Genomic DNA, 12,945 nt, shown 5'->3' on the forward strand with positions numbered 1-12,945 from the left:
GTAACCTCAAAGGAACACTACTAATTAATAAACTGCTCATAAAATCTGAAAACACATTCTTAAACCGAATGTAACTTGCATTACACATATATATATATATCAGTTGAAGCCTAAATTACAAATCATTTTATCAGTTTTCTTCAACATTCTTACAACTAGAAACATATAAAACAATTAAACTTGGTCAAGCAACAACTCCAAACCCGCTACAAAATACGTAGATACCCTGCCAGTTTTCACAAAAATATGACCAAGCTTCACCATCAATATCATCCCCTTCAAGATCCCCTTTCACGAATTGAAGGTCCTTCAATACCATCAATCTCACAGAACTACAAAATGAAATTTCTTTAATTGTACCACCAAAATAAATATATAAATGCCCCGATAATTATCAAGAGTGTACCTTAAACATGCAACTTTATCCTCTTGATTTGTTACTGCTTCAATAGTAACTCCCTCTGCTTCAAGAACACCATTTACAAGTCATATAGTACATATCTGTTAAATTTACTGATAAACAAACTTTTTTGTTGTACTTATATAGAATTAACCAATAACAATACTTAGCCATTGTGCATCATCTAAAATCTACACAAATATATACACCAATATATAAACAATGCAATGTTGAATGTTCCATATTGATGTAGGACAAAAACTAGATTCGAAGCTTGAGGACCAGACCTCTCCCCAGAGGACCGAACCTCCAGAAACCATTGAAGCCATGAAGCTGAGGATTGGACCTCCAGAAAGCCTCCATGAAGCTGAGGACCGGACCTTCAGGAAGCCTCCATGAAGCTAAGCAGCAGACCTCCATGAAGCCTCCATGAAGCTGAAGACCGGACCTCCTCCTTAAGGTCCGGACCTCCAGAACCTCCAGCAGCTCTTAGCTTCACCATGAAGACCGAACCCCTCCCAGCAAAATCAAATACTTCATATTCCTTTTATTTTTGAGTCTTAGAATTTACTACGAAATTAAGTGTTTGTTTATAGCCACAAAATCATAAGGAAATTTATAAAACATAAATAAATATAAACATATCTAAAAAATGAAAAAAAAAAAAAAAAAAAAAAAAACAGATTCACAACAAATTTAAACAGATCAACTCTCAAACTCTTGCTCATAAGAAAGAAGCTCGCTTTTTATTGTCCACAACATGACTGAAACTCAGTTCAACTAGGATGAAGGTCTCTTATAAATTAGGGATCTTGGATAAGGTAAAAATTAGAGTTCATGGTGGGTCTCACCAGAAATTCTTCATATCCTCCTTCGGGTGGTCTAGAGGATGTTCTTAAGATGATGATGATGGCGACAGTAGAAATGACTTTGAAGATAGAAATTCTTCGAAGCTCCAAATCTGAAAGGAAACAATGAAACATAATAGTTACAACCTAAATCTTCCTCTAAACACCAAATCTACAAATTGTAATAATTTTCAAAATCCCTAAATCCTAGAAGAAAATTTCATGATTTGAGAAAGGAAGAGAGAAAATGTTTGTTTACCCATGCGTGTCCTCTAAGTTGTATCCATGGAGAATGCAGGTTAAAAGATCTTGGGACATAGCAATGAGAAGGTGTGAATCCATGTTTCCATTGGGTTGTTAAGCAATCAAAAGGCAAGAATAGAGAGAGGAGGAAGAGACTAGTTGATTGAGATCCATGTTGTCGGTGTTGGCAGCTGGACGGCAAAGAGATGGCTGGAGAGAGCTTACAGCAGAGGAGAGAGAAAGAGAAGGGGGTATGCGACTGCTTCAGGACTAAAATGAGAAGAAAAATGTTGAAGTTAGGTCTTTATAAACAAACCCTATCTGATGAATTTACTAAATTGCCTTTTAGAAGCTACATGACACACAACTATAGGCTATAGACTAAGTAGAAGAACTAATAACCACAATCACTAAAAATACAGACACGTGAACAATTCAGTACAGCCATGAAGCCAACATGTGAACTAAGGACCTGACCTCCAGGAAGCCAACATGAAGCTGAAGAGCGGACCTCCACCTTGAGGTTTGGACCTCCAGAACCTCTAGCAGTCAGCACATTTTCTGAAAAGCATATTGTCTCCATCTACACAACAAATGGGTGTAGCAGGTGCTTCCTCATTCACGCATAGCCCAAGCACAAAGAGGAACCACAATTTCTGAAAAAACCCAAGTCCAGGTGCCACAAACATGAATAACGGTAACCATAGAAGCAAAAAACCCATGAATTTCCCCCACCTATGCGCAACAACAGTGAAAGGATTGAACCCCAGTTATTTGGCAATAAACAACCTAAGGGGAACCCACTTTCCAATGGTGACTGGAGGAGGAGTAACCCCTTAATTTGGGGATTTGAACCGATCGACACTTTCTGGCGTGAGTGTTGACATCCACCGATGCTGGATCCCGTTTGGTTTGGGGGTGGGAAGAAAGAGATGTTGTCACTATATAAGGAAACCCAGTAATGGTTTAGCCACTAAGAGCAACCAGACAAAAAATTAAACTTCTTTTATAACTCATTTTTTTAGTTTAAATTAACTAAACCCCTTTTTTTAGTTTAAATTATTGGGGTGCCACAATTTAATCAACTAATCAGAATCATTAGTTGAATATGCAATCATTGTTCATATTAGACTTAATAATGTAATCACTAATAATTAACATTAGTGAATAGCCACATTAGCAATTGGCACCCCCCCAACTTTGGTGGAAATCATTGGAGGCCCTTGGCCAAAATTGTTGTAGTGAGATCACACTAATTAAGATGACAGAGCAATTGTTTAAACAAAAAAGATGAAAGAACAAAAGATAATCTTAAATATACTTTTGCAAACAAGAGAACAAAAAACATCTATGAAGAATCAATCAATATGATAGGGCTACATCTATGAGCGTTCATGATGAATCCATTAAGATTACAATCAAGAGGAAATATCTAGTCTATTAATTTCTCCACTCAAATAATCTCTCTTCACTCAGCTCAATTCTCAATAAAGAATTCCCAATACACTCATGCACCCACTCCTCGATCACTCATGTTTGCAAATCTCACTAATTAGAACCCTAGCTAGAATTCTCTCTTAATCTCTCAAAAAAATAGAGAAATCTCTCTAAGATAAGAAATTAAAATATAATTATATAATTGTTTACACCCATATTTAGTTTTGGGTCGAGCTCGTATCGCTGAACCCAGAGTCAAGCTTAACTAGAAATTATGATTATATAGTTTCTATAATATGGAGACATTGAGTGTTAAAACAATGATAGCATCAATTAAAGCCTTTGATCAAAGATTAAGTAGGCATGATGAGAATGATACAGAGAATGCTTTCCAAACACTTAGCCTTAGTTCAGGAGATACAAAACCAGAACAATCTAGTTCTAGTCAAGGCAAAGGCAATGTGCCTAAGTCTAAAAAGAATTGGAAGGGCAAGAAGAAGTGGGAAGGAAAAGGTATTTTTGACAAGAAGAGTGGTGGTATGAGTTCAGCACCTCAACAAAAGTGCAAAATCTATGATAAATTAACCTCATGCTGGTGAATGTTGGTTTAAAGGGCAAAAGAGATGCTTCAATTGTAACAAGTTTGGGCGGAACAACAAAAATGGTGATTATCAAGCTAACTTCACGGAGGAACAAGACAATGGTGCTAACATGTTCTTTGCTTGTCAAGCAGCAACTATACCAAAAAATGACAATGTTTGGTTTGTTGATAGTGGCTGTAGTAATCATATGACAGCAAATGAGTCAATTCTTGTTAATATTGACACATTTGTGAGCACTAGAGTGAAGATGGGAAATGGTGATTAATTTCGTTCAAGCAAAAGGAAAGGGCATACTTGTGGTTGAAACAAAGAAAGGAAGAAGATACATCAATAAGGTGTTGTTGGTTCCACAATTGGACCAAAACCTCTTGAGTGTTGGGTAACTTCAAGAGCATGGGTATTTGGTGCACTTTGAAGATAATTTTTGCACAATTTATGACAAGGGATGCAAGTCTCAAGTTGTAGCAAGAATCAAAATGGAGAAGAATAGAAGCTTTCCTATATCCTTTCAATATCCAAGCAAAATGGCTTTGAAGGTTGATGTTCTAGATGACTCTTGGCTATGGCATAGGAGGTATGTGCATCTGAATTTTTCAGAGTTTAAAGGATTTCAAAAGAAGAATATGGTTCATGGTTTACCATCAATTCAAGAAGCAAGTGAAGTATGTGAAGGTTGTGCTATTGGGAAACACCATCGGGAATCATTTCCTAAAAGGAAAGCATGGAGAGCATCTAAACCTTTGAAGCTGGTCCATAGTGATGTGTGTGGTCCGATGAAGACAAAAACTCATGGTCACAAAAGGTACTTCATTATCTTTGTAGATGATTTCTCTAGAATGACTTGAGTGTATTTCTGGAGACAAAACTCAGATGTCTTTGCTATATTTAAAAAGTTTCAAGTGATGGTTGAGAAGTGCTAGAGGTGAAGAGTATACTTCAAAGGAGTTTCTCAAGTTTTGTGAAGATATAGGGCTTGAAAGACAACTCACAGCAGCCTATATCCCACAACAAAATGGAATTTCAGAGAGAAAGAATAGAACAATTATTGAAATGGGCAAAAGTATGTTGAATGAGAAGGGGATTCCACATAAATTTTGGGGAGATCGAAGCAGTAAACACTGTAGTAGTCTATCTCATGAGTAGGTGTCCAACAAAGGCATTGGACGACAAAACACCATTTGAGGCATGGAGTGGTAGAAAACCTTCTGTCAATCACTTGAAGGTGTTTGGTTCTATTCGCTTTGCTCATGTTCCAAAGGAGAAAAGGCAGGATTCAAGTGAGAAATGCATTTTTGTGGATTATAGCAATCAAACTAAAGGCTATAGACTCTACAATTTGAAAAAAGAGAAGGAATTGTGATTTGTAGAGATGTTATCTTTAATGAGAAAGCCTCTTGGGTTTGGAAGAAATTAAAAGGAAGTTCAAGGTCCCATCATTGATGTTAATGAAGAGGTAGAGAATCTAGAAAATGAAGACGGGCTTGTTGAAGGATCTCCACAACAACTAACTCCAATGGACAGTCCACAATCACAATCATCCGGTTCTTCATACCCTAGTTCAACTCCAATCAGAATGAGTAGTTTGAATGATGTCTATATAAGGTGTACTTTTTGTTTCATTGAATCAGAAACCTTTGAAGATGCTGTTAAAGATGATAGCTGGAAGAAAGCTATGGTGGAAGAGATCAATGTGATTGAGAAGAACAACACATGAGAGCTTGTGGACAGACCTAGTGATAAAGATGTCATAGGAGTGAAATGGATCTACAAGACAAAGCTAAATCAAGATGGTTCCATTCAAAGGAACAAAGCTAGGCTGGTTGCAAAAGGGTATTCTCAACAACCCGGAATTGATTACAATGAAATATTTGCACCAGTGGCAAAGCTTGATACAATCCGAAGTGTAATCTCCCTAGCTGCTCAAAAGGGGTGGTTTCTACACCAACTAGATGTGAAATCTGCATTTCTTAATGGAGTCTTGAAGGAAGAGGTCTATGTTGATCAACCTGAGGGCTTTGTAATCAAAGGAAAAGAAATGAAGGTGTACAAGTTGAAAAAGGCTTTCTATGGCTTGAAGTAAGCACCAAGAACATGATATGGGGAGATAGACTCTTATTTCATTGGGAAGGGCTTTCAAAGAAGCCAAAATGAACCTACTCTCAACATCAAGACCGAAGGTAACACTAATATTCTGATTGTTTCTCTATATGTTGATGATTTGGTGTTTACTGGAAGTAGTGAGAGTTTGATCTTGAATTTCAAGAAAAAGATGATGAAAAAGTATGAAATGAGTGACTTGGGTATGTTGCATTATTTTTTGAGAATTGAAGTTTGTCAAAATGAAGATGACATTTTTATTTCTCAAAAGAAGTATGCAAAGACTATTTTGAAATTTTTTGGCCTAGGAGGATGCAAACATGTAGCTACACCTTTGGTAGTTAATCAAAAGCTTGAAAAAGAAGATGGAAGCAATGAAGCATATACATCAATATATTTATAGAAGCTTAGTTGGGAGCTTGCTTTATTTGACTGCAACAAGGCCATATATTATGTATGCTTCAAGTTTATTGTCAAGATTCATGCACAAGCCTACTCAAGTTCATTATGGGACAACAAAGAGGTTTCTAAGATACATTCAAGGTTCAATTAATAGATTTTGGACTCATGTTTGAAAGAAATGTTGTGCCAAAACTATATGGATTTTGTGATAGTGATTGGGGCGGCACTGTTGATGACTTGAAGAGTACTTCTGGGTATACTTTCACTCTTGGAATATGTATATTCTCATGGCAATCAAAGAAATAAAAGACAGTAGCTTTATCAACTGCAGAAGCTGAATATGTTTCAGCATCATTAGCAACCTCTCAAGCAATGTGGCTGAGAAGTATCATGGAAGATGTTGGTGAAAAGCAAAGAGAACCTACTCCAATACTATGTGACAACAAGTCTGCAATTGCAATGGCAAAGAATCCGGTCTTTCACAATCGAACCAAACATATTGCTCGGAAACATCACTTCGTCGAAGATGTTGTTGAAGCCAATGAGATTGATGTTGTCTTTTGTAGGACTGAAGATCAACTTGCTGACATTTTCACCAAGGCATTGCCAAGGGGCAAGTTTGAGTATCTCAGAAAGTTATTGGGAGTTATGCAACAAAGCATTAAGGGGGAGTGTTGAAATATTGATGCTTCATTGATTTTTTGTTTCACATGATCGATCATCCCTTGCTTCATGATCGATTGTCCCTTTGGTATCTATCTTCTGCCAATGTTGGCTCAAGCCAAGTTTTTCAGAAATTTTGTCTTTCTGTTTTGTTGTCTTAATACTTAAGTGTTTGTACTTGGTTCTTAGTCAGGCACGTTAGTAAAATTGTGTGTGGTTGTTTTTGGCTTTGTATTAGTTAAAGCCTTAGGGTTGTAATGAATCACAACATGCTAATAAAAGCTATCAAAGTGGTGCAGACCCTCCTTTCAATCTCTCCATTTTTTTGAAAAATATAACTTGACCTCTGTTGTCATTTTTCCTCTGTTCTATTATTGCTCTTTATTTTATGCTCCAAAGGTGTAGTTATTCTACAAGTTAAAGAACTCAAAACCAACACCGTTGCCTTCTAGTTGAACTAACACTGATACACACACATTAGTGAAGTTTATTAACTTTGACTGCACAAAAATCTGGTCCCAATGCACAACAATTCAAACACTCAAACACCAGTATTTGAACACTGGATTTTTTTGTCTCTACATTAAAATTGTGGACGCAACTGATGTAGGCTCCGATCGATCTACCATTGAGAATTTTCTTTTCCCCAATCACTTGTCATATGTTCATCGATTAATTTTTAGATTTTAGTTCACAAACGATACATAAATTAAAATTAAAAAAGTAAAATCTAAATATTTCTCATTGTTTTTGAGTTCTCCGTGTTGAGAGAAATTCCACATTGAAGATGTGAGGGCCTTGCTAGTGGTTTATAAGGATTTAGGCTACTCCTCCCATTGCCAATTGGTTTTGGGATAGATGCTTAGATTTTTTCATGGTATCAGAGCAGGTTATCCACGTGATATGTCTAACGGCCACACGTGCTCAATATAAATTGTTCACGTGTTAGGCTTAAATGACGCCACACATACGGGGACGTGTTGAGAGAAATCTCACATTGAAGATGATAGGACCTTGCTAGTGGCTTATAAGGATTTGAGCTACTTCTCTCATTGCCAATTGATTTTGGGATAAATGCCTAGATTTTTTTACTCCGATCGAGGGAGAAAATGTTATTCCCAATATGCTCACTAAACCACTAATTAAATTCTCCCTTGTGCGACCAAATTAAGAAAGGAAGGGAATGCCAACAGTTTTTGACTTTTTGTAAATTTGGTCTGGTCCTAAACTTGAGGGTCGCTTTCAGATTTATTGCCAATTGGAAAGAGATGAAAACTACTAGAGTAATAAATTAAGTTAATTGAGGCCTGATGATGGCATCGATCGCTAGCCTTCAAGTGGATTATATATTCGCTTTCATGGTGTCTTACGTACTCAAATGGGTAACACATATTTTCAGGATAGCTCTATATATATAGCGGAAACCCTTCAAAATTAATGATCCACAGAGGCTAAAATTGATTATCCGAATATTACTATTAATGTCAATTAATCCCAATATTTAGCACAAGATGCTCTCACTTGCTACGTATTTGATTTGTCAAATTCAGAATTCTATTTCCTTCAATCATTCCAAATGTGGAAAATGGTCCTAGTAGGTAGGTCCCTACTATTGATTAAATCAAACCAACCTTCTCATTAGTTGTACAATTAATCTTAGAATAGATTAGGTGGATCTATGGTGGTTGCTCTCTTGCCTAGATTATAAGCTTTTAATTAAAGCAGCATTCACTCATTAACTTGCAATATTAAATAATTAAGAAAGTTGAAGCTATGCATGGCCATTTGTCTGTGTCCTAGAAATATATATATATATACTATGTCAGAAAGTGGACTACCTGCCCTAAAAAAAAAAAAAAGAAATGAACTAATTTTGATCATTAAAATAATGCTAATATAGTAATATGTCACTAACTAAATTTGTTCTTCAAATAATATGTAAATATATACACATGTGAGTTTCTTTTTCTTATGGAAATAAATGAAATTTAGAATGAATGTCATTTTTAATAAATAAAATATTTTCATATCATTAATTTACTAAATAAATTTGATGGATCTTAATTGGTACTAGCTTAGAATTAACATTGAAATTAATACATGCGTGGGATTTTCCATATACGTACATCTTTCCTTATTAGTAAACTGACCCATGCAGCCACTGAGAAGCAACCAACACTACTTTACCTTTATGGATAAAAATAGCTGGTCCGTCCCTTAACTTCATCCATCTATAATTCTATATCATGAACTTCTTCTATAAATTCAACAAGCTAAAATGCATGCTTCAAAACGTAAATAGCAAGTAATTAACAGCAAGAGCAGAAGAAAAAGATGAACTCTGCCCTGCATATTTTGTCATTATTTCTACTATTACTCCTCTTCCTTCATTGCCATGCTTCAGCCCATTATCATTGGGTGGTATGTATATCCTTGCTTTCCTCTATTAAATTTGTGTCAAGTTTTGTTACTTATTAGGCTGTATGTTAAAGTGACTTGATTTTAATTTTAATTTGCAGGTGAAAGAAGCTACATATACAAGGCTGTGCAGCACCAAGAAAATACTGACAGTAAATGGAAAATTTCCTGGACCAACTTTACGAGTTCACGAAGGAGATACAATCTATGTCACGGTTCATAACAAAGCCAGATACAACATCACTATTCACTGGTGTATAATTATATATATGACTTTAATTTTAAATTTTCTTTAACAAATTGTGGAGTTGGGTCAATTTGGAGCAAATTGTGGTTAATTCTGTAATTTTCTGACAGGCATGGAATAGAGCAACCAAGGAATCCATGGTCAGATGGTCCTGAATACATCACACAATGTCCAATTCAAGCTGGGGCTAAGTTCAAGCAAAAGATTATATTTTCCATGGAGGAAGGGACCTTGTGGTGGCATGCACACAGTGACTGGTCAAGAGCCACAGTTCATGGACCAATCATTGTGTACCCAAAATCAGGAACTAGCTATCCATTTCCCAAACCTCATAAAGAGGTCCCAGTAATATTAGGTACCTTGTATTTTTTTTTTATTTTTTATATATACTCAACATTTTCTAATCATGCATATCCTGTGCATGGGAAGTGATCAATTTCTTTGTCAAGCAATTTAGGTTACACTATAGCTCCATATATTTATTGAGCTTTTTGTCTACTACTTAGTGAACCGCTAGTACTAAATTTGTGGTTCTAATTTATGGGGTTGGCATGAGAGATTTTTGAACACTAGTTCAACATCATTAAGTGAGTATTTATAAGTGTCTATTACACGCGCATATATACTTGTATATCGGGTCTCTTCAGCTAAAAGCTTAAACTCGTTTAAAACGCAGGTCAGTGGTGGAAAAGTGATGTGAGTGAAGTATTTGAGGAATTCGTTAGAACAGGAGGAGATCCCAATGTTTCTGATGCTCACACCATAAATGGTCAGCCTGGAGACCTCTATCCTTGCTCAAGCTCAGGTATTACATCTCCATATTTGACAATTAATTAATTAATTAACCCTTCTTTTCAAATTAATTTAATTTCTTCATTAATTTGATCATTCCACTTCTACAATTTTCAGAAACATTCAAACTCTTTGTGGACCAAAACAAAACGTATCTGCTCCGAATTGTAAACGCAGCGATGAACAGCATTCTCTTCTTCTCCATTGCAAACCACAGCCTCACAGTGGTGGGAGCAGATGGCAGCTACACCAAGCCACTGTCAAGAGACAATCACATCACAATATCTCCAGGCCAAACCATTGATGCCTTGTTGCGCTCCAACCAGCAAATGGGTCGCTACTACATGGCTGCTAGGGCTTACTCAAGCAGTCCTTCTATTGCCTTTGACAACACCACAGCCACAGCAATAGTCCAATACTATAACAATAATGGGACTAATTTCATTACTAGTACTACTACTCCAATATTACCAAACCTCCCTTACTACAATGACACAAATGCAGCCTTTGATTTCTTCACAAGCCTTAGAAGCCTAGCAAATAGAAACCACCCAATTGATGTCCCAACCAACATCACCACCCAATTAATCTCCACTATCTCAGTCAACACATTCCCATGCCCTAATGCATCATGTGAAGGACCAAATGGGACCCGCTTGGCTGCCAGCATGAACAACATAAGCTTTGTGAAACCCACCATAGACATTCTAGAAGCCTACTATTACCGCATCAATGGGGTGTTTGGAAAAGGGTTCCCAGATTTCCCACCACTGGTTTACAATTTTACAGCTGAGGACCTGCCTCTGGAGCTCCAAAAACCACAGAGAGGGACAGAGGTGAGGGTTTTGGATTACGGGTCGAAGGTGGAGTGTATTTTTCAAGGGACAAACGTGGTTGCAGGGATTGACCATCCCATGCATCTGCATGGGTTCAGCTTCTACATTGTTGGAGTTGGGTTTGGGAATTTTGACAAAGATAGGGACCCATTGAATTACAATGTCATTGATCCTCCTCTCATGAACACTGTCACTGTGCCTATAAATGGATGGACTGCCATCAGATTCAAAGCAGAAAATCCGGGTAAGTAGGATATATTTGGTCTAAAATTATAAATTAATACTAATATACAACGTATTGTAATTGTTTTTCTTTTTAAAAATTATACTCACAAACAAAAAGAATCACAAAATTAGGGTTAATTACCAAATAGTTTATAACTTTCTTATTATTTATTTTTTCTTTTCTCTTTTGGTAATTTTTAATTTATTAAATTTTAATATAGGAGTATGGTTCCTGCACTGCCATTTGGAGCGTCACCTGACATGGGGAATGAACACCGTTTTCATTGTGAAGAACGGAAAACAGCCGACCGAAAAGTTGCTGCCTCGGCCACCAGACATGCCACCGTGTTAGAGTGTTAAGAATTATGCCAGAATTGACATCCAGCCCCATATATATATATATATTGTGCTGCAAGTAAAATATGTAAATAATGATCAATAGCAATAAGGCCAAAAAAAAATTCATATTATGGCATTTGATTTATAGAAAAAGAAAAAAAAAAAAAAAAAGCTCATTTTAACTAATGTATCTTGATTTGTATACCTATCTTTCCTCTCTCATGATCGACCTTTTTTTCATTACGTAGCTACCCAACCTATTAGCTAACGGTTGACAAATAAAAATGAACTTAAGAAAAAAGTTTATTGTAAAAAAGTTAGCTAACGGTCTACTTTGATTTAGAATATTGAACGTAAAAGTAAATCATTTTTCTTTTGGTAAATAGCCAGAAAAAAAGTTGATTATTCTATATGTGAACTGCTAATAAAAGGAAGAGAAATTCTCTTCTAAGCATATGAGAAAGGGGAGCTTTTTATTGGATGGCAAAATTTTAATAGGTGCTTTATAATCCAAAAGCTCACCCTCTAGTGCTTACTTATACTTACTTTTCTCATACTTATAAGAGAATTTTCATAAAATGAATAGCTGTAGTTTTGTAAAAAATTGGGCTAGTTTTTCTAGAGTCTGAACTCCTCTATAAAAATATTTAAAAAATACTTTATCAACATGTTAAACTGAAGAAAAAAAAAATGAACTGATCGAGAACCTTATAAATACTTGTGTCTTAATCATAACATGTTGTGATAAACACTGCTTTGAGAATAAAACATCTAATTATGTTTTAAAATGAAGAGTATAATTGTATATAATTTTTCTCGCATGATTACTACAAACACTGCTTTGAGAAAAAAACAGTACTACCACTACCACTATATATACCTTTCTTTGGCGGAAATGAAGGGTACTTAAAAGAGGGGGGGAAAAAAGAAGATGTAGATTCTTGCTAGGCTAGCTAGCTAGTCCGAAGTGAACAAGCCAACAACAACAAAGCATCTCAAAAGCCTGCCTAAAAATTGTTTAAAATGTTAAATTTAGGCAAAACGTAATCCCAAATCTAAACCAAAAATATATATATTAAAAAAGGAAGAAAGGCTTATATATGAATGGGAAGCATGGCCGGGTATGAATTAATTAATAGTCTATTACACCAACTTCTCAGCTAACAATCCTTAATTAATTTAATTTTATTGATTATAGCTTGTTACCAACTTAATGTAAAACAGAATAGCAAGAATGTTAAGATACGTAATTTACTTATAACAACTAAGTGGTTGAGATGGAGTTGGTAAGACCCTAAGCTGAATAAGGGTCTACGTACATATATGGACTTGCTAACAACTCCACGTGATCATTTGTGGACTTGGAAGGTTTAGTACTACTACTACTCGCATGACT

At 35.9% G+C, this 12,945-nt stretch overlaps 1 protein-coding gene across 1 annotated transcript; it reads left to right on the forward strand.

The window, feature by feature from the left end:
- Nucleotides 1-9,026: 9,026 nt before the first annotated feature.
- LOC147277456 (laccase-15-like) lies at nucleotides 9,027-11,562 on the forward strand. The gene is made up of 6 exons (XM_086255639.1): nucleotides 9,027-9,113; nucleotides 9,212-9,363; nucleotides 9,468-9,712; nucleotides 10,034-10,162; nucleotides 10,267-11,229; nucleotides 11,432-11,562. Exons 1-6 carry the CDS (start codon nucleotides 9,027-9,029, stop codon nucleotides 11,560-11,562), a joined length of 1,707 nt encoding a protein of 568 aa, XP_086111765.1.
- The last annotated feature ends 1,383 nt before the right edge of the window (nucleotides 11,563-12,945 follow it).

This window comes from Dryas octopetala, chromosome 8 (genome assembly GCF_963921425.1).
Source record: "Dryas octopetala chromosome 8, drDryOcto1.1, whole genome shotgun sequence".
Lineage (NCBI taxonomy): Eukaryota > Viridiplantae > Streptophyta > Magnoliopsida > Rosales > Rosaceae > Dryas > Dryas octopetala.

What these genes read in the sequence shown, in the direction of transcription:
- LOC147277456 (XM_086255639.1), top strand. Translation starts at nt 9,027, where the DNA reads ATGAACTCTGCCCTGCATATTTTGTCATTATTTCTACTATTACTCCTC. An exon ending in CAGCCCATTATCATTGGGTG is followed by an intron (nt 9,114 to 9,211) that starts GTATGTATATCC and finishes TTTAATTTGCAG; the next exon opens with GTGAAAGAAGCTACATATAC. An exon ending in CTATCCTTGCTCAAGCTCAG is followed by an intron (nt 10,163 to 10,266) that starts GTATTACATCTC and finishes TACAATTTTCAG; the next exon opens with AAACATTCAAACTCTTTGTG.